The sequence below is a fragment of the Dysidea avara genome, chromosome 7, assembly GCF_963678975.1.
Source record: "Dysidea avara chromosome 7, odDysAvar1.4, whole genome shotgun sequence".
In the NCBI taxonomy this organism is placed as follows: domain Eukaryota; kingdom Metazoa; phylum Porifera; class Demospongiae; order Dictyoceratida; family Dysideidae; genus Dysidea; species Dysidea avara.
The window spans coordinates 7141973-7162137 of NC_089278.1; the positions used below are offsets into that span (position 1 = coordinate 7141973).

The following is a 20165-nucleotide window of genomic DNA, read 5'->3' on the forward strand; positions in this document are numbered from 1 at the left end:
AGTTAACCTTTCTACGCCCTTGAATATTCCCGTGCGACTCATCCCGCTAATCACCTTTTTTAAAATTTACGATTTAGAGGTGATGTGTTCTATCTGAGATAGAGGGGCTTCTGGTTGACGTGAAATTGCAAAATCTCATCCGATTTCATCAAGTAAACAAGAGTTCTCGAGCTACCCTTTTTGCAAAACTGCAGCTTTTGTGACATTGATAAAAATCCGGTAATTGGTGTTAATTGCTGATAATGGATAAGAAGCATACACGGTCGTTATCCGGTGGAAGAGGCAGTGTTAGCGGCGACGAGTTAACCATAGCGTCTCCTCCCGAGTTTGTGCAACACTTCGGTGGAAAACGAGTGATCGAGAAGGCAAGCAAATATTCATTATTAATTGAACGTTATCATGTACTTGTATGATGTGTTAATCGAAATAACGTGATAGTAAACAAATTCTTGGGTATGCTTTATTCCTCTTGACTATTTATAGAAGTGTGGTTTGTGTATTTTTTTTCCAGGTGTTAATAGCAAACAATGGTATTGCAGCTGTCAAATGCATTAGATCAATAAGACGGTGGGCCTACGAGGTGTTTGGAAATGAACGAGCTATCAAATTCATTGTTATGGTTACACCTGAAGACCTTCAGGTGTGCATAGCATGTGGAATGCATGCATGACATAATTGAAGTGATCTGACATGCTCTTCCCTGCAGGCTAATGCTGAGTTCATTAGACTGGCTGACAACTATAAGTTAGTACAAGGTGGATCTAATAACCACAACTACGCCAATGTTGATCTGATATTGGACATTGCTAACCAGATACCTGTGCAAGTGTGTGTGTGTGTGTGTGTGTGTGTGCGCACACGTGTGTGTGTGTGCTATAATATGTATATTTTTTTCTTACTTGTAGGCTGTATGGGCTGGTTGGGGTCATGCTAGTGAGAACCCCAAACTTCCTGAACGACTCGCCAAGTGTGGGATCACCTTTATGGGTCCTCCAGCGAAGGCCATGCGGTCACTTGGTGACAAAATTGCCTCCAGCATTGTAGCCCAAAGTGCTGGTGTACCTACCCTGGAGTGGAATGGTTCAGGTAAGAAATAGCAAGTAAAATGATTACTATTTTCATTTGAAATCTCTAGGACTAACAATTCCGCACTGTTCACAAACAGATGTCGGCCGAGGCAAACCTGTTCAAGTGCCACCAGAGGTATATGATAAAGGGTGTGTCCATAATCAGGAAGAAGCCATTGAGGTTAGCAACATGTGTGTGCTGGCTTACATTGGAGACTGTACAATTTGACAAATTGCTGCCAATACTAACCAGCAATTGGTAATTTGACAAATGAAGTTTTTCGAATTTCCTACAATTTACTAAACTTCATAGTAATGGGTTACTGTATATCTGCTGTGTTACTATAGGCAGCTGAGAAGATAGGCTACCCTGTTATGATAAAGGCTTCAGAAGGTGGTGGAGGCAAAGGAATTAGGAAGGCACTGAACTCTGAAGAATTACCAGCTCTGTATCGTCAAGTACAAACTGAAGTACCTGGCTCTCCAATCTTCATCATGAGATTGGCAGAAAAGTATGCCCACCATTGTTGTATGTATATTGTAAACATGTTTGATAATGTTGGCTAAATATGTGGTAAACAATAAGTTATTGTGTGTATTTGAGGTATGCAGCATCTATTTATATACAGCGAAGCCGTTATCAGTATAGTGAAGGTCAACTTTTGGGATCAAAGCAGTGAAACAAGGGAGGTCACCTACACCTGAAGATATACTAGTGGACATTTGATCCCTAATCAATCATGGGTTATGACTGAAGCAGGGATTAAAAGTCCGCTAGTACATTTTTTAGGTGTAGGCAACCTCCCTTGTTTCGCAATTTTTTTATTTCTCTGGCCCTTAGTTGAACTTTAAAATTTGATCCTAATTTTTCCTTATGCTTGTGTTCTGTTAATATAGTAAAGCTGCTATCAGGCCACTCTATAGTGATAGTCACCTATTTGATTTGGCCATTTAAAAATCCCACGATTATGTATGATCACATTTTAAAATAGGATGTGTGGTTCTGTTGTGTATATATTGATTGCAGTGTTGAAATTGGGTCTGGTCAACTGATATGATAGCCAGGTCATATTTTGTCTGAGTCATCCGGGTCTGACCCGCTTTTCAGATTTTACCAGAGCTGACCAGATTTGATCATGTGTTAATATTTAGTTTGCCAATGTGTCATAGTCTAGTCCTGCTGCAGCCCAGCTTCTTTTGTCAGCTATGCCCACTTATCGGGACTACTGTCTACAAGCAGTATTTCAATCTGTAGGTATGCATGAATCCATGTCTGTTCCTGTCTGCAGCCTTATGTAGAGCCACACCCACTAATTGATTGTGAGTCATAGTCTAGTCTTGTGGTAGGCCAGCTTCTTTAGTGAGCCACACCCACTTTAATTGGGGTAATGTTTGTTGGCACCACACTAATTTATCAGTGTGGTGTGTTAAAGTGCCACACCCAAACATGTCTTGCTGTCTGTAAACTTGCATGGAAGCATGCCCACTGATTCATAACTTATCTGTTTAGTAGCTACTCTTGTACTTAACACACTAGTCAAGCACCCAAAACATAGCTCTTGCAATCTGGGTCAACAGGTCAACGGCAGTGACCCGATTCTGAACCCATTTCAATGCTGAATGATTGGGTTTCTCTGTACTAACAAGTAGTACAGCTGTTGCTATTGGAATATTTTATGTTGTTCCTCCTACCAGTGCTCGACATTTAGAAGTGCAAATAATTGCTGATGAGTATGGAAATGCTATCTCCTTATTTGGTCGTGACTGCTCGGTACAGAGAAGACATCAAAAAATCATTGAAGAAGCACCTGTCACTGTTGCCAGCAGTGATGTGTTTACTAAAATGGAAAAGGTATGTGTTAAATCTGTGTATGTAGCAAAAAAAGAAATGATTGTTTAGTGATATTTGTAAGAATTAAACTTTTAAGAGTGTGTAACCAGTTAACATAATTTACTTTGCTCTATAGGCTGCTGTGCGGTTGGCGAGGTTGGTGGGATATGTCAGTGCTGGTACTGTTGAATATTTGTATCATGAAGAAACATTTCATTTTCTGGAGCTCAACCCCAGATTGCAAGTGTGTAGTGCGTGTGTGCGTGTGTGTGTGTGTGTGTGTGTGTGTGTGTGTGTGTGTGTGTGTGTGTGTGTGTGTGTGTGTGTGCATGTGTGTGTGTGTGTGCGTGTGTGTGTGCGTACGTGCGTGTGTATGTGGTCCATCCCCAGTTTGTATAATGAAGCAAGAAAGGCCAACATTATATTATTTAAAAGAGGGAGAGCTGGTCTGTTACCTACCAATCCTAAGACGATTAGGAATCTTGATGATCAGTTCTGTACTACTCCGGCGGGTAGTTTGTAGAGATGGAAACAACATTTCAATGCTGTTCTGAACACTTACAGCATGTTCTCTGAAGATGTAATTAACTCTCTTCCTTCCTATGCTGTGTGATGAGTTAGGTTGTGTACCCTCCCTCCAAGAGGTTAGAGGTGTGCTGTCATCGATAGCAGGGGGTAAGGCTGGTGGCAGTAGTGGTATTCAGTGGCGGATCTAGATGGGTTTCTGTGATTTCGACAGAAACCCCCCTCACTGGCAGTCTAATTAGCTTCATTATTGTTGTATTGACAATTTGTCATAGCAAACAACTATATACGTACCACTGTATTTCAGTAGCGTGCATGTAAATGCACTTATTAAACTAACACCATTTATAGCTACTAACACTTCACTTTTCACCTCCCACTGCATTATAAACGATCGAGATACTCTAATAGAGCAGTCACATAACTACTCTAATAGAGCAATCAAAGCCACAGCATTAATCACAACTTTCGCCCTATAGTATTTACAGTTTAAAGTATTGGATTATTGCAATTGCTAACTATAAAAGTAGCCTAAAATTCAATCTCAGAGCTTCTAAAATCTCTAAAATTTTTGGAGAAATATCCTCAGATGCCTTATTTTTCAGTTATATATACCAACTTTCAGAAACCCCCTTTTTAAAATCCTAGATCTGCCACTGGTATTCTGCCGGAGATGGTTAAGGTTTGTTGTGACGAGCTGTTGGGGTATTTGGTGCAGTTGTTTGGTAGTGTCTGGGATAGTAAGGCTGTTCCACAGGACTGGTGTGATGCATTGTTGGTTTCTGTGCCAAAGAAGGGTGACTTGTCTCTGTGTGACAATTGGAGGGGAATCAGTTTGCTGGATGTGGTGGTAAAGTTTTTGCTAAGATAATCCAACAACGCTTACAAGCAGTTATGGAGGAGGTTTTAGCAGACTCTCAGTGTGGCAATTGTGGTTGCACAGACATGATTGTTTGTGCTCACCAGCTAGTAGAAAAATCTATAGAACATGACACAAAGGCTTTTATTCTTTTTATTGACTTGAAGAAGGTATATAATTCAGTACCTAGGGATGCTATGTGGCTAATCCTTGCCAAGTATGTGAGTGCCTAATGTTCTGATCAGTCTGATTAGGTCACTGCACGAGGATATGCAAGCTGAAATTTCACGTAACATCTTTTCGTTATCTTGGCTGTCTTTTGGAATCTCATGGTGGAGTTTAGATGGAATTAAACACTAGGATATCTTGTGCTGCCAGGAACCCTCAGAAAGTCTGTATTCAGTGACCATAATGCTATCTTTAACAACAAAGAGCATGGAATACCGTGCTGGGTGCTCTGTTATATGCTGTGGAAACTTGGCCTGTGAAGCAGAGGGAAGTACGAACTTTAGAGACTTTTCACCATCGCTGTTTAAGAACATTGTTAGGTATCTCATGATCTTTGCAGATTTCCCAGCTTATTAGTAATAAGGAAGTGAGGAATAGAGTTGGTACGTATGTCTGTACCATTGGCAGAAATGATTTCCTGTAGAAGATTGCATTGGCTGAGTCACATTGCTAGGATGAGTGATGATCGTGTCGTTGTTTGGGTGGTTGCCACAATGACGTCCACAACATGGGGCAAAGCTTCGCTGGCATGACAGAGTGTGAAGGGATTTGAAAACTTTTAACATTGATGAGGCAGGATGGTACACAATGGCACAAGATAGACAGGAGTGGTGCAGGGTGTGTGAAAGAGGCTCATCAGTGAGTGATACAACACAAGAAGGCAGGATTTATTGTGATAGATGCAAACACAGTTTTAGTAGATCTCAGGACAAAGTAAGGCAAAAGTGTGACAGTGTTAGATCACGTTATGCAGCTAGTAATGTGAGTGCTCCAGTTGCTTGCCCTCAATATCAACGAATGTTTCGGAGGCCCCAGGATATGGCAAGGCATAAGAGTTTTATGAACAGAAGATCACGATGGTTTATTATTAACTCAGTCTGCCACTAGGCAGAAGGACATCACCTTATGGTCGTCTGCTATGTGTGTGTGTAGTGTGTGTGTGTGCGTGCGTGCGTGCATGTGTATGTGTGTGTGATGCATCCCCAGTTTGTAAAATGAAACAAGAAAGGACAACATTATATTATTTAGGGTGTGGTTGTTGAAATAAAGTAGAGAGTCAGTTATTGGAACCTCAATTATCATAATGTCAAATTGACTGTTCTATTAGAGTATTTTCAATACTTTGTATATAAATGAATGGATCTTTACGTACTTATCAGTTCTTCCCCACAACCTACATTCTAAGAAACTGTTTCATTTTAATTTTGTGTTGTGGATAATGGATATATAAGCCTCCTCTGTTACCTAGACTTATTTTCTATGCAGTCAGACAGCAACACAATGCACTGTAAATTTCTTTCTATGGACAAGTTTATAACTAAACAGATTACTTATTGTACAGTATCACCATTTTAATTTATCACCATACCACTCAAAATTTGCTTCTTCAGCACCTTCAAACAACTAAGTGTCTCATTGTTAGTAATTTAGTAGTCTTGCAGCATCCAACCCAAAAAGAGGATCACCACAAGACTAGCGATTTGAAGTCCATTACAACTTTTAGAGACTATATTGTATAAGTTATGCAAAGCAACTGTTCTTCCATTTTGGAATTGGAAACTGTTCAGAAAATTTTCAAGAATCTTCCCTGCGTGTATTAGTGATGCACCGATACCAATACTAGTGATGCACCGATACCAATACTAGTGATGCACCGATACCAATACTAGTGATGCACCGATACTGGTACTAGTATCGGTATCGGCCCTATTTTGGCAGTATCAGTAAAGCTATAAATACCCGATACCAACCGATACTCTTAACGATGTCATTTAATTACTTATCTATCAAGATGGTGGTGTACATAGTGCATTGAACGGAGTTGAGCAAAAGCTGATATAAGCCATGAATTCCTTAAAAGAAGCCAGATACTAGCGTTATTAGTACAATGCAAACTGAAGTAAGCCACGAAATAAAGATTCATTGAAGCCATAAACTATTATCTTGCGTAATAGATAGCCACAAAACCAGCAAACTGCAGTTGATAAGATTAGCAAATGAGTTTGGTAAGCTGATTAATTAACTATTATTCAAATCACTAGCTGTTTCTTGTGAGAAATGCCTGTGGGGCAAAGTATCGGTATTGGATTGGTATCGGCCATTTCCGGCCTCAAATGTATCGGTATCAGATCAGTAGTGAAAAAGTGGTATCGGTACATCACTAGCATGCATGTACACATGTTTGTGTGCACTACAGTTGTTCTGAGTCACTTGTATACAAATTTTGCCAACAGGTGGAGCACCCTTGTACGGAGATGGTGGCTAATGTTAACTTACCTGCCCTGCAGCTACAAGTAGCAATGGGACTTCCCCTTCATAGGATCAAAGATGTACGCATCCTCTATGGGATGGATCCTTGGGGAGATAGTGCCATCAATTATCAAAAGTATGTATTAAGTTAAAATTAACATTTTCCACATTTAGCTGACTATTTGAGGGGGGGGGAGTATTTTGAGCTGAATGCCATCACTGATATTATACAACATATGTAGCTAATATGTTATTTGTATGTTTATGTACGTGTGTGATTATTCTTTGTAAAGCCCATCTTCTGATCCTTCTCCTCATGGTCATGTGATTGCTTGTCGTATCACATCAGAGAATCCTGATGAGGTAAGTGTGTCTATAGTGCCTTGTAGTGTATAGTCTCCATAAATCTGTTCAAAAAAGTTGTAAAGTTAACCATGACATTGTAGTCTCAACAGCATAATGTAGTGGTAATATAAAATTATTTATATGTGGCTTGTGCCCATTTTTATCTCTTTATGACTGTCCAATTAGGTTGCTTTTTTGTTGTTGTTGTCTGTGTGTTCTGTAGTAGCATAGATAATTGTGTTTGTATTACACACAGGGTTTTAAGCCTAGAGGTGGTACAGTCACAGAACTGAACTTTCGATCTAGCAAAAATGTGTGGGGCTACTTCAGTGTGGCAGCAGCAGGTGGCCTTCATGAGTTTGCTGACTCGCAGTTTGGACACTGTTTTGCTTGGGGTGACTGTCGTCAGGATGCAAGAATGTGAGCTAACTATACAAGTGTGAAGTAATTATTTGGTAAATATTGTGAAATCTTGTTCACATTGCTTTGTGATTTTGACAGCATAATAAACTGAATTCCAGTTGATCCTGTTGTACTATAGTAAAATGGCCAGCTGTTTATTCAGAAAAACCTACTATCGACATACTTTAGACAAGTTACTGATTTCAGTTGTTGTAGTAAACCTTGTTCTACCAGTACAAGATCTTGTATTAAGGTAACACCCTGGCCTTCATTTAGGACCTGGCATTTATTTGAGCCTGGCTTTAATATGGATCAAGACACACGGTAGTGTGTCGTGCGGCCCAAGAAGCCGGCGTGCCACCCGTGAGTATATTAACAGGAAGAAAGAAAACGCAATTTTCACACCTATGTAGCTCTGTGATCCCTTATCCGATTGGAACCAAATTTGGTAGAGAGGTGCCGGCCAGCTAGGGGAGTCTACACACCAAATTTGAAGAAAATCGCTCCAGCCATTTCCGAGATACGAGCGAACAAAATTTCGTTTTAATTTCTTCGTTTTTTTCTTCTTCATCTTCTTCATTTCGCACACTTCGCAAAATTCGCCATAAAACACGAATGCGTGCTCGGATTGGGCTGAAATTTGGCACACTTAAAGGCCTCATTAAGGCGGATCTCCGTACCAACTTTGGTAGGAATCCGATGAACATTCACGGAGTTATGACCGATTATTTGCGTAAAATAAGGTCGAAGGTCTGTCACGCCTACAGGGCAAACTCCTTGGAGGAATCAGTTGAAAATTGATATGTAGATGGAGCAACCATCGTAGGAGTGCCTTTTTGTGGTTTGAAAGGAATAGGGATAAAGACCATGGAAATATGACACGAAACCCAACCTGTGTCAAAATTACGCGATCGATTTTTATGAATAAAAAACTATTAGTTTTCGTATCTACCAGGCAAACCGCTTAGAGCAACGAGCTCAAAATCAGTATGTAGCTGGAATAATCATCATAGAAAGTCCTTGCAGTAGTACAGAAGAATCGCATTACAAATCACTGAGTTAAGATTCGAAAGGCAACTACGTGCAGCAAATGCGAGATCGAGATACTCTAATAGAACAGTCACCCTAATAAAGCATTCAGCTGCATGTATAATTTACTCAGTTATATTACATTGCAAGTTATTCTGTAGGGAATTCAGCTACAAACAAGTCACCCTGTAGTCAGATCAGCTAGAAGAAGGTACCTAATAGAGAGTTCAGCTACAAAGAAGCCATCATGTAGAGAGTTCAGCTCAAATAAATCACCCTGTAGAGAATTCAGCTACAAACAAATTGCCCTGTAGAGAGATCAGCTAGAAGAAGTTACCTTGTAGAGAGATCAGTTACAAAGAAACAATCATGCAAAGAGTTTAGCTGCAAACAAATCACCCAGTAGAAAGTTCCGCTATGAACAGATCACACTGTAGAGAGTTCAGTTAGAAACAAGTCATCCTGTAGAGAGATCAGCTAGAAGAAGTTACCTTGTAGAGAGTTCAGTTACGAAGAAACAATCATGCAAAGAGTTTAGCTGCAAACAAATCACCCAGTAGAAAGTTCCGCTATGAACAGATCACACTGTAGAGAGTTCAGTTAGAAACAAGTCATCCTGTAGAGAGATCAGCTAGAAGAAGTTACCTTGTAGAGAGTTCAGTTACAAAGAAACAATCATGCAAAGAGTTTAGCTGCAAACAATCACCCAGTAGAAAGTTCTGCTATGAACAGATCACACTGTAGAGAGTTCAGTTAGAAACAAGTCATCCTGTAGATAGATCAGCTAGAAGAAGTCACTTTGTAGAGAGTTCAGCTACAAAGAAACCACCATGTAAGAGAGTTCAGCTGCAAACAAATCACCTGTAGAGAGTTCAGCTAGGAACAAGTCACCCTGTACAGAGATCAGCTAGAAACAAGTCATCTTGTAGAGAGTTCAGCTAGAAGAAGTTACACTGTAGAGAGTTCAGTTACAAAGAAACTACCATGTAGAGAGTTCAGCTGCAAACAAATTGCCCTGTAGAGAATTCAGCTACAAACAAATCACCCTGTAGAAAGATCAGCTAGAAGAAGTTACCTTGTAGAGACTTCAGCTACAAACAAATCACCCTGTAGAGAGTTCAGCTAGAAACAAGTTACACTGTAGAGAGATCAGCTAGAAACAAGACACCCTGTAGAGAGTTCAGCTAGAAGAAGTCACATTGTAGAGAGTTCAGCTAAAAAGAAACTACCATGTAGAGAGTTCAGCAGCAAACAAATTGCCCTGTAGAGAGTTCAGCTAGAAACAAGTCACCCTGTAGAGAGTTCAGCTAGAAGAAGTTACATTGTAGAGAGTTCAGTTACAAAGAAACTACCATGTAGAGAGTTCAGCTGCAAACAAACAAATTGCCCTGTAGAGAGTCAGACAAACAAATCACCCTGTAGAAAGATCAGCTAGAAGAAGTTACCTTGTAGAGAGTTCAGCTACAAACAAATCACCCTGTAGAGGGTTCAACCACAAACAAGTCACCCTGTAGAGAGTTCAGCTAGAAGAAGTTACATTGTAGAGAGTTCAGCTACAAACAAATCACCCTGTAGAGAGTTCAGCTAGAAACAAGTTACACTGTAGAGAGATCAGCTAGAAACAAGTCACCCTGTAGAGAGTTCAGCTAGAAGAAGTCACATTGTAGAGAGTTCAGCTACAAAGAAACTACCATGTAGAGAGTTCAGCTGCAAACAAATTGCCCTGTAGAGAATTCAGCTACAAACAAATCACCCTGTAGAAAGATCAGCTAGAAGAAGTCACCTTGTAGAGAGTTCAGCTACAAACAAATCACCCTGTAGAGAGTTCAGCTACAAACAAGTCATCCGGTAGAGAGATCAGCTAGAAGGACCACCTTGCAGAGAGGTTAGCTACAAAGAAATCACCCTGCTTCATCTTTTCTTCTTCCTGTAGTAAAGAAAAAATGACAGGTTAAAAAGCCCTAAAGCCGTTTATGGCCGGCTTTGGGGTATACAAATACAAAAAGAAGTGAAATCTAATCCAAAACAGCCAAGCTGTAAAAAAAGAGTGCGGCCCTGAGAAAGGCTATGGTGAAAAAAGATGTGAAATCCAAGGTGGCGGCCAAGAAATGGCTGTGATGGTAGGTTAATGGTAAAAATTTTAATAACAACAATTCAGGTGAATTTGGTGCCGCTTGGTCTTGGCACTAAATTCACCTGACTTGTCGTTATTAAAATTTTTACCATTAACCTACCATCACAGCCATTTCTTGGCCGCCACCTTGGATTTCACATCTTTTTTCACCATAGCCTTTCTCAGGGCCGCACTCTTTTTTACAGCTTGGCTGTTTTGGATTAGATAGATATGTTAGTAGAATTCCCATCTTTAAAATTACTAGACTAAACAATCACTACTACTACTGCGAACAGTCAGAAAGCGGTTTAAAATATAAAAAGATGAAATGTGTTGCAACATCATACAGTGATGGTAATGCTCTTTGTATACATCACATTTTTTGCACCAAAATTGTCACTAAACATTTCACACAATTTGTGTTATTTCTGTTTGGTTTATAGTACAATGTAAAACTACACTTGTTATTGTCCATAGGAACATGGTGCTGGCCTTAAAGGAGTTGTCCATCAGAGGAGACTTCCCTACCACTGTGGAGTACCTTATCAAGCTGTTGGAGACAGAAGAATTTAACAACAACACTATTGATACTGGCTGGCTGGACATGATGATAAGAAAACAAGTCAAGGTGTGTACAATGTATACAGCACACTATATATTGACTTGGCTAGTACGATAGAACCTCATTGTATCTACATGCATGAAGATGTGGCTGCACACAATATTCAACTGCATTAGACTACTGCTGTAATAGAACAAACATGTACTCAAAATACTTTAATTCAACAGTCATTGTCAATTCTGGAATTACAGTGCAGAGTAGATAACTGATGGTCTACAATACAAGTATATGTTAGTGTATGCTTAATTACTAGACACTGTTATAGCCATGTAAATACTTGTGAATGTCTATTGTCAATTTAAAAATGTGTTACTTCACTAGTCTTGTGGCTTGTGATGTGGTTTGTTATGTTATGCTACACTGTAGGCTGAACGTCCGGACACAATACTTGGTGTAATCTGTGGAGCTTTGTGTATTGCCAACGAAGCAATTGTTAAACGTTTCTCTGACTACAAGATCTTATTAGAGAGGTACATGTTTTATGTTGGTCTGTCTGTCTGTTTGTATGTATGTACTTTGTGTACAAGCATATACATTGTTAAGTATGAAGTATGAATGACTTGTCTGCGAAGATAATGCATTTACATGATAAGGACACACACACACACACACAACACAGGTACACTGCATGTACACACACGCACGCACGCACACACACACACACACACACACACACACACACACACACACACACACACACACACACACACACACACACACTGACATAGACACATCTCACTGGTGCTATATTCTTTTATTAAAGGGGTCAAGTGATGAATGCTGAATTGCTTAGCAACATGGTTGATGTGGAGATGATATGTGACCAAGTCAAGTACTCCCTGACTGTGTCAAGAGTTAGTAAACAGATTTATGCTCTCATCATGAATGATTCTTGTTTGGAAGTTGACCTACACAAGTATGTAATTGTGTAATAAGAAAAAAAGTTTTATTGAGGATCATGTGTCACTAGATGTCCATATATGCCACAGTAAATTATGTAACCTAGATAAGTTTAGTCCCGGTCAGAAAGGAAATCGGGGCATAGCCAGAGTGGGTATCCAGGAAATGCTTTTTAAATTAAAATTTCATGTCATGGAGCATTGAGAAATTTATACAATATATAAATTCTGTAAAATTAGGGATCCACCATAGAATGATTATATCTCAGGATACTTGTCAAGCAATCAAAATATCCTAATAGAGCAGTCAAACAAGTTGTACTACTCTAATAGAACAGTCACTTAATAATACTGTGTTTGCAATATCTTTATCAGAATTATAGTGACTGTTTCACTGAACACTGCTGTACTCATGCTACTACTGAAATCAGTAGGGTGTAGGAGCTGGGCCCTACCAACAACCTCTGGTGCCTACTAGAGGTCTCGCAAGGTTGAGATACTCTAGTAGGACAGACAACTTTCTAATACATACCTGTCTTGTATTTGAGACTGTGTATACTCTATATAATATGTTCTATTAGAGCATGTAGTTACACTTACCACATGTACACATCCTTCACATTCCACAGGTTAAGTGATGGGAGTTTGTTGTTGTCATTGGATGGATCCAGCCACTCAACTTACATGAGAGAAGAAGTTGGAAAGTTAGTAACAAACTGTTATGATACAAACATCACTTTGTGCGATTGAGGTCCATTTTGTAACCCTCATCAACCAGTAACATATTAGCAAGTTTAAGTTGTATATGGTACACAGCTGTAACTCCAAGACCATCCTGACTAGGATTCAAATTGTTCGGTTAAAATTTGTAGATTGTGAATATAATGTTCATACTGTTATTAAGTTCTGTTGTTGTCACTCAGATACCTTATTGTAGTGGATGGCAAGTCTTGTGTGTTTGAGAAAGAAAATGATCCACGAGTTTTGCGGTATGTGCAAAGATGGTTGTAACTAAATAGCTGCTCTAAATGAATATACAAATTCTCTCATACAGAGCCACTTCACCTGGGAAGCTGTTGCAGTATTTAGTAGAGGACGGGTGTCACGTTAAAGCTAATGAACCTTATGCTGAGATTGAGGTACAGTGCCTGCTGTGATAAATAACTTGATAACTTTCAAGCTGTTAGCCTAAGCACATTATAATCTGCACAGAAATTTCTGTATTCTATATTCCTTTGGGCCAAATTTTTTCAAGTGGGTAGCTGCATTGGAAGGACATATATTTAGGAAGAATAGAGGCATAGTTGTGTGTATTGCTTACAGGTGATGAAGATGGTGACGCACTTATGCACTCAAGAGAGTGGAACGTGAGTATTGTGTGCTACATATACTTTGTAATGGTGATTAGTCTTTTGATGGTCTATTAGGGACTTTGATTGCAGTGGTATTACTGCAGATAATACCAATTAATTGCTTCAACATACATTTTAAAACTCATATTTTTAAGTTTGCAAAATTATTTATTAATAGCCTACATCACATTAAATGTCCCGGAGCCATCCTTCACCCTGGTACACTAGTGGCTAGGCTGGACCTCGATGACCCTTCGTCAGTGTGTCAGGCTAAGCTACACACTGATCCTCTACCTGTGTGTAGAACTGGGAAGATGCAGGGATGTAAAGTCCATCAGGTATACACTGTATATAGTGTGCATATAGTGATTGTCACATGTTCTACTGTTATGTTAGGTGTTTAAGACAGCACTAGATAGTCTCCAGTGTATTATGGCTGGGTTTATTGTTGGTGAACCATTCTTCACTGATAAAGTAAATATGTCAGAATTTCTTATTGTGATAATTTGTTTTATTTTACTGAAGTTAAATGCAACAGTGGATACTCTCTTGCATGCGTTGAAAGATCCAAGTTTACCCTTGTTGGAAATACAAGTATGTGTGTGTGTTTGTGCGTGCGTGCGTGCATATGTGTGTGGTGCGTGCATATGTGTGTGGTGCGTATGTGTGTATGTATGTGTGTATGTATGTGCATATGTGCTTGTGCGCATGTGTGTGTTGGGTCGTCTGGGGTGTTGCGTGCGTGTGTGTTTGTATTTGTTGTAATTGTGTTGCTAACAAGTGTACATACTTGTAGTGGTATCTTCTTTGTTGTAGTGGTGTCACTGTGCAATTTTATTCCATATATTTTAATTATTTCACTCATCGCACTGCTCCATAAGGACCTGATGTCCAGTGTCAGTGGTCGTATTCCCTCATCGGTGGAGACCAGTATTCAGAAGTGTCTCTCCAAGTACAAAAGCAATATCACATCAGTTTTGTGCCAGTTCCCCACGCAGCAGGTACCAGTATATAACTGGTGTATGTATCACTTATGCATGTCCTATAATTTACCACTGTATCAAAACACACAGTAGTGTGTGATGTGGCTTAATAAGCTGTGTTATTAACAGGAAGAACAATAGCACAATTACACAATTTTCACATGTATGTACCTCCCTTATTGGAATGAAATTACATTAAAGAAGCCTACCAGGGCCAACAATATTAATGTCTTTTTCTCATAATTTCTTTCCCTACAGATAATCAGTATAATTGACCAACAAGCTGCTAAACTGCACAGGAGAGCTGACTATGATGCTTTTGTCATGAACACCAGTCCAATATCTCAACTGGTGCAGCGGTGAGCACTAATTGTCAACTGGTAACTTTCATTGTCAAAGTTGGTGCCTCACACTTTGGCCTGCTTCACCCACCATTGATCACAAATACATGTTTCTTTCTCACTAGTACTGACATTTGAAACATAAAACAGAAATTGACCAAATTTGGAGGGTCTGGGGGCATGCCTCCAGGAAATATTTCAGACAAGATGGTATTTTAGCCTATTTCACTGTGTTGTTACCATAGAAAGGCAGATATTCACTGGTTAAATATGTAAATACAGGTGTTATGCATGTTGCAATCACAAGGTCTCACTTGTTTGTTCACTGCAATATGATAATTTTATGTATGATTGTAGATATCGTGGTGGACTGCGGGGAAGAAAGAAATCAGTTATTATTGATCTGCTGTTAGCATACTATCAAGTGGAGTCAGTATTTCAGGGTGAGAACTTCTAGTGTCTTACTTAAAAAGAACTTTAAAAAGTTGTTTCATGATGTTGTTTTGGCAATTCCTTGCCACTTACCACTTTCCTCACTGATAAAAGTGTGTGTGAATTTTGTTGGGATCATGTGCAATAAAACCTCTGGGAACCGCCTGGTGTTTGATGCCTACTGTAATTTTGCATATTTTTGTGTAAATATATTTTTGTACTGATTGAAATATTATTTTACAAATGGGTGAGCAGCTGTCAATTTTTACATCAATGTTTTCGTGACAGATAGTACATGTGTACAAGTAGAATGTGTAGCTTCATTGGGCCCCAGAGCAATAGTAAATAACTGACTGCTCTATTAGAGCATCTCACGATCTTTACACAAATATCGTTTCTCAACATTTTTTATATGTCTCAGTTGAAAGTTGATAGCTAGGTGTTAAAGGTAGTGGAAACTTTGAACTTCAAATTAAACAGTCATGGCTAGTACTAGTTGTGATAATTTTTTGGGAAAACTAAATTCATACAATTTTTGCATATGAGATTTATTTTACAATGATAAAAGAAGTAAGTACAGTATCACCATTCATTCATAATGAGTTATGTGTGTCTCCAGGTGCTTATGACCAAGGTGTGAGGGTACTACAGGAACGTCACAGTGATGACATGGGTAAAGTGGCTGCTGACATCTTCTCTCATCATTACATCAGTGGCAAGAACTCTCTGGCTGTCAAGTTAATTGTAAGTTACAATGATAAGAGACAGGCCACTTTGCTCACATGTCGTCCTAGTTCATATACAATGATAATTGTGTTTGTTATTTGATGTTCTGGAGTAATAATGTCCATGAAGGAGCTCTTATAGGCACTGTGTTTTCAGTTATGTTGTATCAGGAGTGCATCAAGTCCATAGGATTTTATGGTTGTGCATATATGTTTCATCCACAATGCTAAATACGGCCAGATTACAGAATATATCACTTGTTTGTTGCAGGATGCACTTGGAGAGTTAGAGTCTTATAACTTGTCTCAAGAACTAGTTGACATCTTAACTAAACTATCTTCACTAAATAATTACAAGAACTCAAAAGTGGCCCTTAGGGCCAGACAAGTTCTAATTACTGCTCACCAACCTCCCTTTGAACGTCGCTACAATCAAGTGGAGAATATATTTCTTAATGCTATTCAGGGCAGCAGTTTTCTACCAGATCAATTAGAGGTAAATATTTGAGTCACATATGTACATACACACACACATACACACACAGATGCATGTTAATTCTCACGTACTCATGCATGCACACACACATACGCACAAAGCAAAAGCAAAGCCTTTGGCTACCGTGCTAGCTAGCACCGGCACAGTCAGTGAATCAGCAGGGATTTGTGTTCATTACTCAGGTGCTTAGGGTCAGTAACATTGCCGGAGGCTGTACCATGTCTCACAGGTAAAGGTGTGGGCACCTGAAATCCCACCTGAACCTTCACCTGCTGTGTGAGACATGGACAGTTGGCATTTGCTTCCCCAGTTATTACTCTTTACTCACATTGTACCCAGCTGTTTAAATATGGGCCTGGTGTCAGCTGGGGAAGCAGTCCACCCATCAATGAGTAGCACGCACGCATGCACACACTGTACATGTACACATGCATACACACAAGTGCACACATACATGTGACGGTGGACTGACATTGTTCTTTTATCATTGTTTTTTTAGCAAGTGATATTATCAGATACAGCAATATATGATGTACTACCGAGTTTCTTCTATCACAAAAGCCCTCTAGTGAGGGTAGCTGCACTAGAAGTGTATGTACGTCGTTCATACATCGCCTATGATGTATTGAGTGTCCAGCACAATCAGGTAGCTACTATGTCAGCATCTTATTATAATGTGATATGGAAATGTTACATTACAGCTAGGAAACGAAATTGCCTTTGTTGATTGGCAATTTCTCTTACCAGTCTCCCACCCTAACAGGTACATATAATGTGTAGTGTATGTAGTCATGGAAACTGGTTGCCATGTGAAAAAAGTACTTGTTCTATTATTTATTTGAGTACAAGAAAGTGGTAGCGCTTGATAGTTAATAGTGTTTATGGACCTTTTGCACTTTTACAAAATATATGCAAATAACTTTTGAGTACCTAAGTGCCATATCCAGCAGCTATACTAGTGGACAGTCTGACTTATATATATATTTGTGCCATATAGGATGGTGTCATACAGGACTTCCTATAGTCTACCAAAGGTACATAGTAGCTAGTAATAATATTGCATGGATAAGTAAACTGTATCATTTTCTTTGCTAGCCTTTGTGTGCATGTATGCCTTACTTAGAAGCTGGTGGATGTAGTGTTTGTTGTAGTATATGGTTGAGTGCTGGGTGTTTTGTGTGTAGGTGTTCAGTCTTAGTGAAGACCTTGCTGGTATGGGTAAGATGGATCCTGAGCCACCTCAGCGTACTGGTATCATTGTGGCCTTCAATGACATGAGTGACTTTGAAAAGTAAGATGAGTTATGTATGTTAACAAGTGTATTACGTACTTTTTAAAGTTTGTGGAATTGTAAAATACACTTTGAAGGTCTTTCAGATAGTGTTTCACTGATATGACATATTGCCAATATTTCCATAGCTGATATTGGATACTATTTTCAACCAATAAATGTAGCCGATTCAGTGTACTCATCCTTCACCATTAAAGTGATTATAATCTCGGTCTGCCAATGTAGTAGTGGCATTAGTGCTACAACAACAGCAATGTTATAGTATAGAAATTGTTAGGTGTACACAGGTTTGTATTTCTAAATGAACTGGTATATCCTGTATCTGCTGTGTTTTACCTCGTGGTACTGATCTGATACCGATACACAAAAAATATTACAACATGACTATTCACTTTCTGTCATTTATTTAGTTCATTTGTGGCATTGATGGAATGTTTCGCTTTGGACGAAGATGAAGAAGTTCAAGGACTTTCCTTCACTATTGGAGATGATTCACCACATTCTAATAGTTCTCGTGATCTGGACACTGTGTTTGAGGAAGAGCAAATAACACCTGAGAGTCCATCAACCATAAAGGTACAAATGTGCAGATGGGTGTTTATTAGTTCATGTGCACTAATGTGTGCGTTGTATGTGTGCGTTGTATGTGTGCGTTGTATGTGTGCGTTGTATGTGTGCGTTGTATGTGTGCGTTGTATGTGTGCGTTGTATGTGTGCGTTGTATGTGTGCGTTGTATGTGTGCGTTGTATGTGTGCGTTGTATGTGTGCGTTGTATGTGTGCATGCACGCAGTATGCGTATGCTGTAGTATATCTATGTCTGCTGTTCTATGCATCAATGCCTATCCACTCTTTACTACCATAACTTGGTGGACTCGTGACACAACTTAATATTTATCAGTTTAAGTGAACAACTGTTGAACATAATAATTAAGGCGGGTTTGGTGTAGTGTTGTGGAGCAGCTGGTAACAGGAGTAAATTTTTGGAAAAAAAATACGTGTACATGTGGATTGATGGTATCCCATAACCTTAAAATTAAGCTTATTGTATTATGGTACTTGTTGTCTGTACTTTTGTATTTGATATGGTTGTTCACTTTAGATACCAGAAGAGGAGCCCATCCACATTATCAATGTTGTGTTGAAGATAACTGATGAAACTGATGAAATATTACTCTCAAATCTCAGTGAATTTGTGTCTAAGAGGGTATGTATGTGTGGACCACACACGCTGCTGTATACATGTGTGTAACACGTTTCCCATATTGTATTCCCAGGATAGTGTCCAAGTTATTATATTTGTTTAGCAGATAAGACTGTAGTTTGTCTACAGATGGGCTGTGCATGCTCAGAACCATGCTACAGTATTTCTCACTTGTTGCATATGTACTCTCATTCAGTCACTATAACTGTCTTTTCATGCTGCTGCTTCTGCTGCAGAAAATGACTTTGATGGAAAGGGGAATAAGAAGAATTACATTCATGTTGATAAAAGAGGTATGTAGTACCTGAGACTTTGTTCACAGTGTGTAACGCTTTTTATTTATGCAGAAACATTTTCCTAAATTCTTCACTTTCCGTTCAAAACATGATGTAAGTATAAAACCATTTTGCACTGTATCAGCAGAGATTGTTGTCTATTCATGTATTAGTTTGCAGAGGACACTATTTACCGGCACTTAGAGCCTGCACTGGCATTTCAACTGGAAATAAATCGTCTTAGCAACTTTGATATTACTGCCATCCCTTGCCAGAATGCTCGAATGCATTTGTACCTGGGTTCTGCAAAGGTTAAAACCCTTATTACAATTTGTATGCGATTACACATGTTTGATTTTAGGTAGGGAAAGGTGTGGAGGTTACTGACCACAGATACTTCATAAGAACTATCATACGTCATTCTGATTTTGTAACAAAAGAGGCTTCATTTGATTACATGGAAAAAGAAGGGGAACGTATGTTTCTTGAGGCATTGGATCAACTTGAAGTAGCCTTCAGCAACCCCGATGTATGTGTAGATAATATGTGATCAGATTTGAGATAACCTGGCTTCCACTTACACAAATTAAACTCATGCTTTTGCCAAATATGGATTGCTGGCCTAATGGACTTTCTCTATCTTTTCTTCAAAACTGACAACTGAAGTCTGGTTTCTGCAGTAGCTTTTTTTTCAAACCCTGTGAAAGCCATGAGTAAAGCCTTGGCACCATTCAAAGGCCATAGCTTTGTTGGAATGGTGTGCAGTGAGCTGAATGGACTGGGCCAGTCTTGTTCACTTGAAATGATTTGAGTGCAAGGACAGTCCATGGAGAGCCCAAAATTGGATCTCTGGATCTCACTTGTCGTATTACTCCATTTTATAAATCCAACCACTTC

The 20165-nt window shown here is 39.2% G+C and overlaps 1 protein-coding gene across 1 annotated transcript in view; it reads left to right on the forward strand.

The window, feature by feature from the left end:
• Nucleotide 1: 1 nt before the first annotated feature.
• Nucleotides 2–20165, forward strand: part of LOC136262368 (acetyl-CoA carboxylase-like) — a 33026-nt gene continuing 12862 nt past the window's right edge. The window contains exons 1-36 of the mRNA XM_066056615.1: nt 2–365; nt 512–640; nt 707–826; nt 906–1086; nt 1136–1248; nt 1416–1579; nt 2763–2919; nt 3035–3142; nt 6745–6896; nt 7054–7123; nt 7362–7525; nt 11127–11277; nt 11638–11741; nt 12035–12187; nt 12800–12874; nt 13094–13159; nt 13225–13309; nt 13494–13537; nt 13701–13860; nt 13919–13996; nt 14048–14116; nt 14404–14523; nt 14764–14864; nt 15204–15289; nt 15898–16022; nt 16275–16499; nt 16999–17145; nt 17201–17262; nt 17497–17533; nt 17684–17790; nt 18201–18366; nt 18892–18996; nt 19230–19286; nt 19341–19382; nt 19442–19579; nt 19630–19797. Coding sequence (XP_065912687.1) covers nt 243–365; nt 512–640; nt 707–826; nt 906–1086; nt 1136–1248; nt 1416–1579; nt 2763–2919; nt 3035–3142; nt 6745–6896; nt 7054–7123; nt 7362–7525; nt 11127–11277; nt 11638–11741; nt 12035–12187; nt 12800–12874; nt 13094–13159; nt 13225–13309; nt 13494–13537; nt 13701–13860; nt 13919–13996; nt 14048–14116; nt 14404–14523; nt 14764–14864; nt 15204–15289; nt 15898–16022; nt 16275–16499; nt 16999–17145; nt 17201–17262; nt 17497–17533; nt 17684–17790; nt 18201–18366; nt 18892–18996; nt 19230–19286; nt 19341–19382; nt 19442–19579; nt 19630–19797 — 4152 coding nt within the window. The 5' untranslated portion in view covers nt 2–242. The remainder of the gene's footprint in view (nt 366–511; nt 641–706; nt 827–905; nt 1087–1135; nt 1249–1415; nt 1580–2762; nt 2920–3034; nt 3143–6744; nt 6897–7053; nt 7124–7361; nt 7526–11126; nt 11278–11637; nt 11742–12034; nt 12188–12799; nt 12875–13093; nt 13160–13224; nt 13310–13493; nt 13538–13700; nt 13861–13918; nt 13997–14047; nt 14117–14403; nt 14524–14763; nt 14865–15203; nt 15290–15897; nt 16023–16274; nt 16500–16998; nt 17146–17200; nt 17263–17496; nt 17534–17683; nt 17791–18200; nt 18367–18891; nt 18997–19229; nt 19287–19340; nt 19383–19441; nt 19580–19629; nt 19798–20165) is intronic.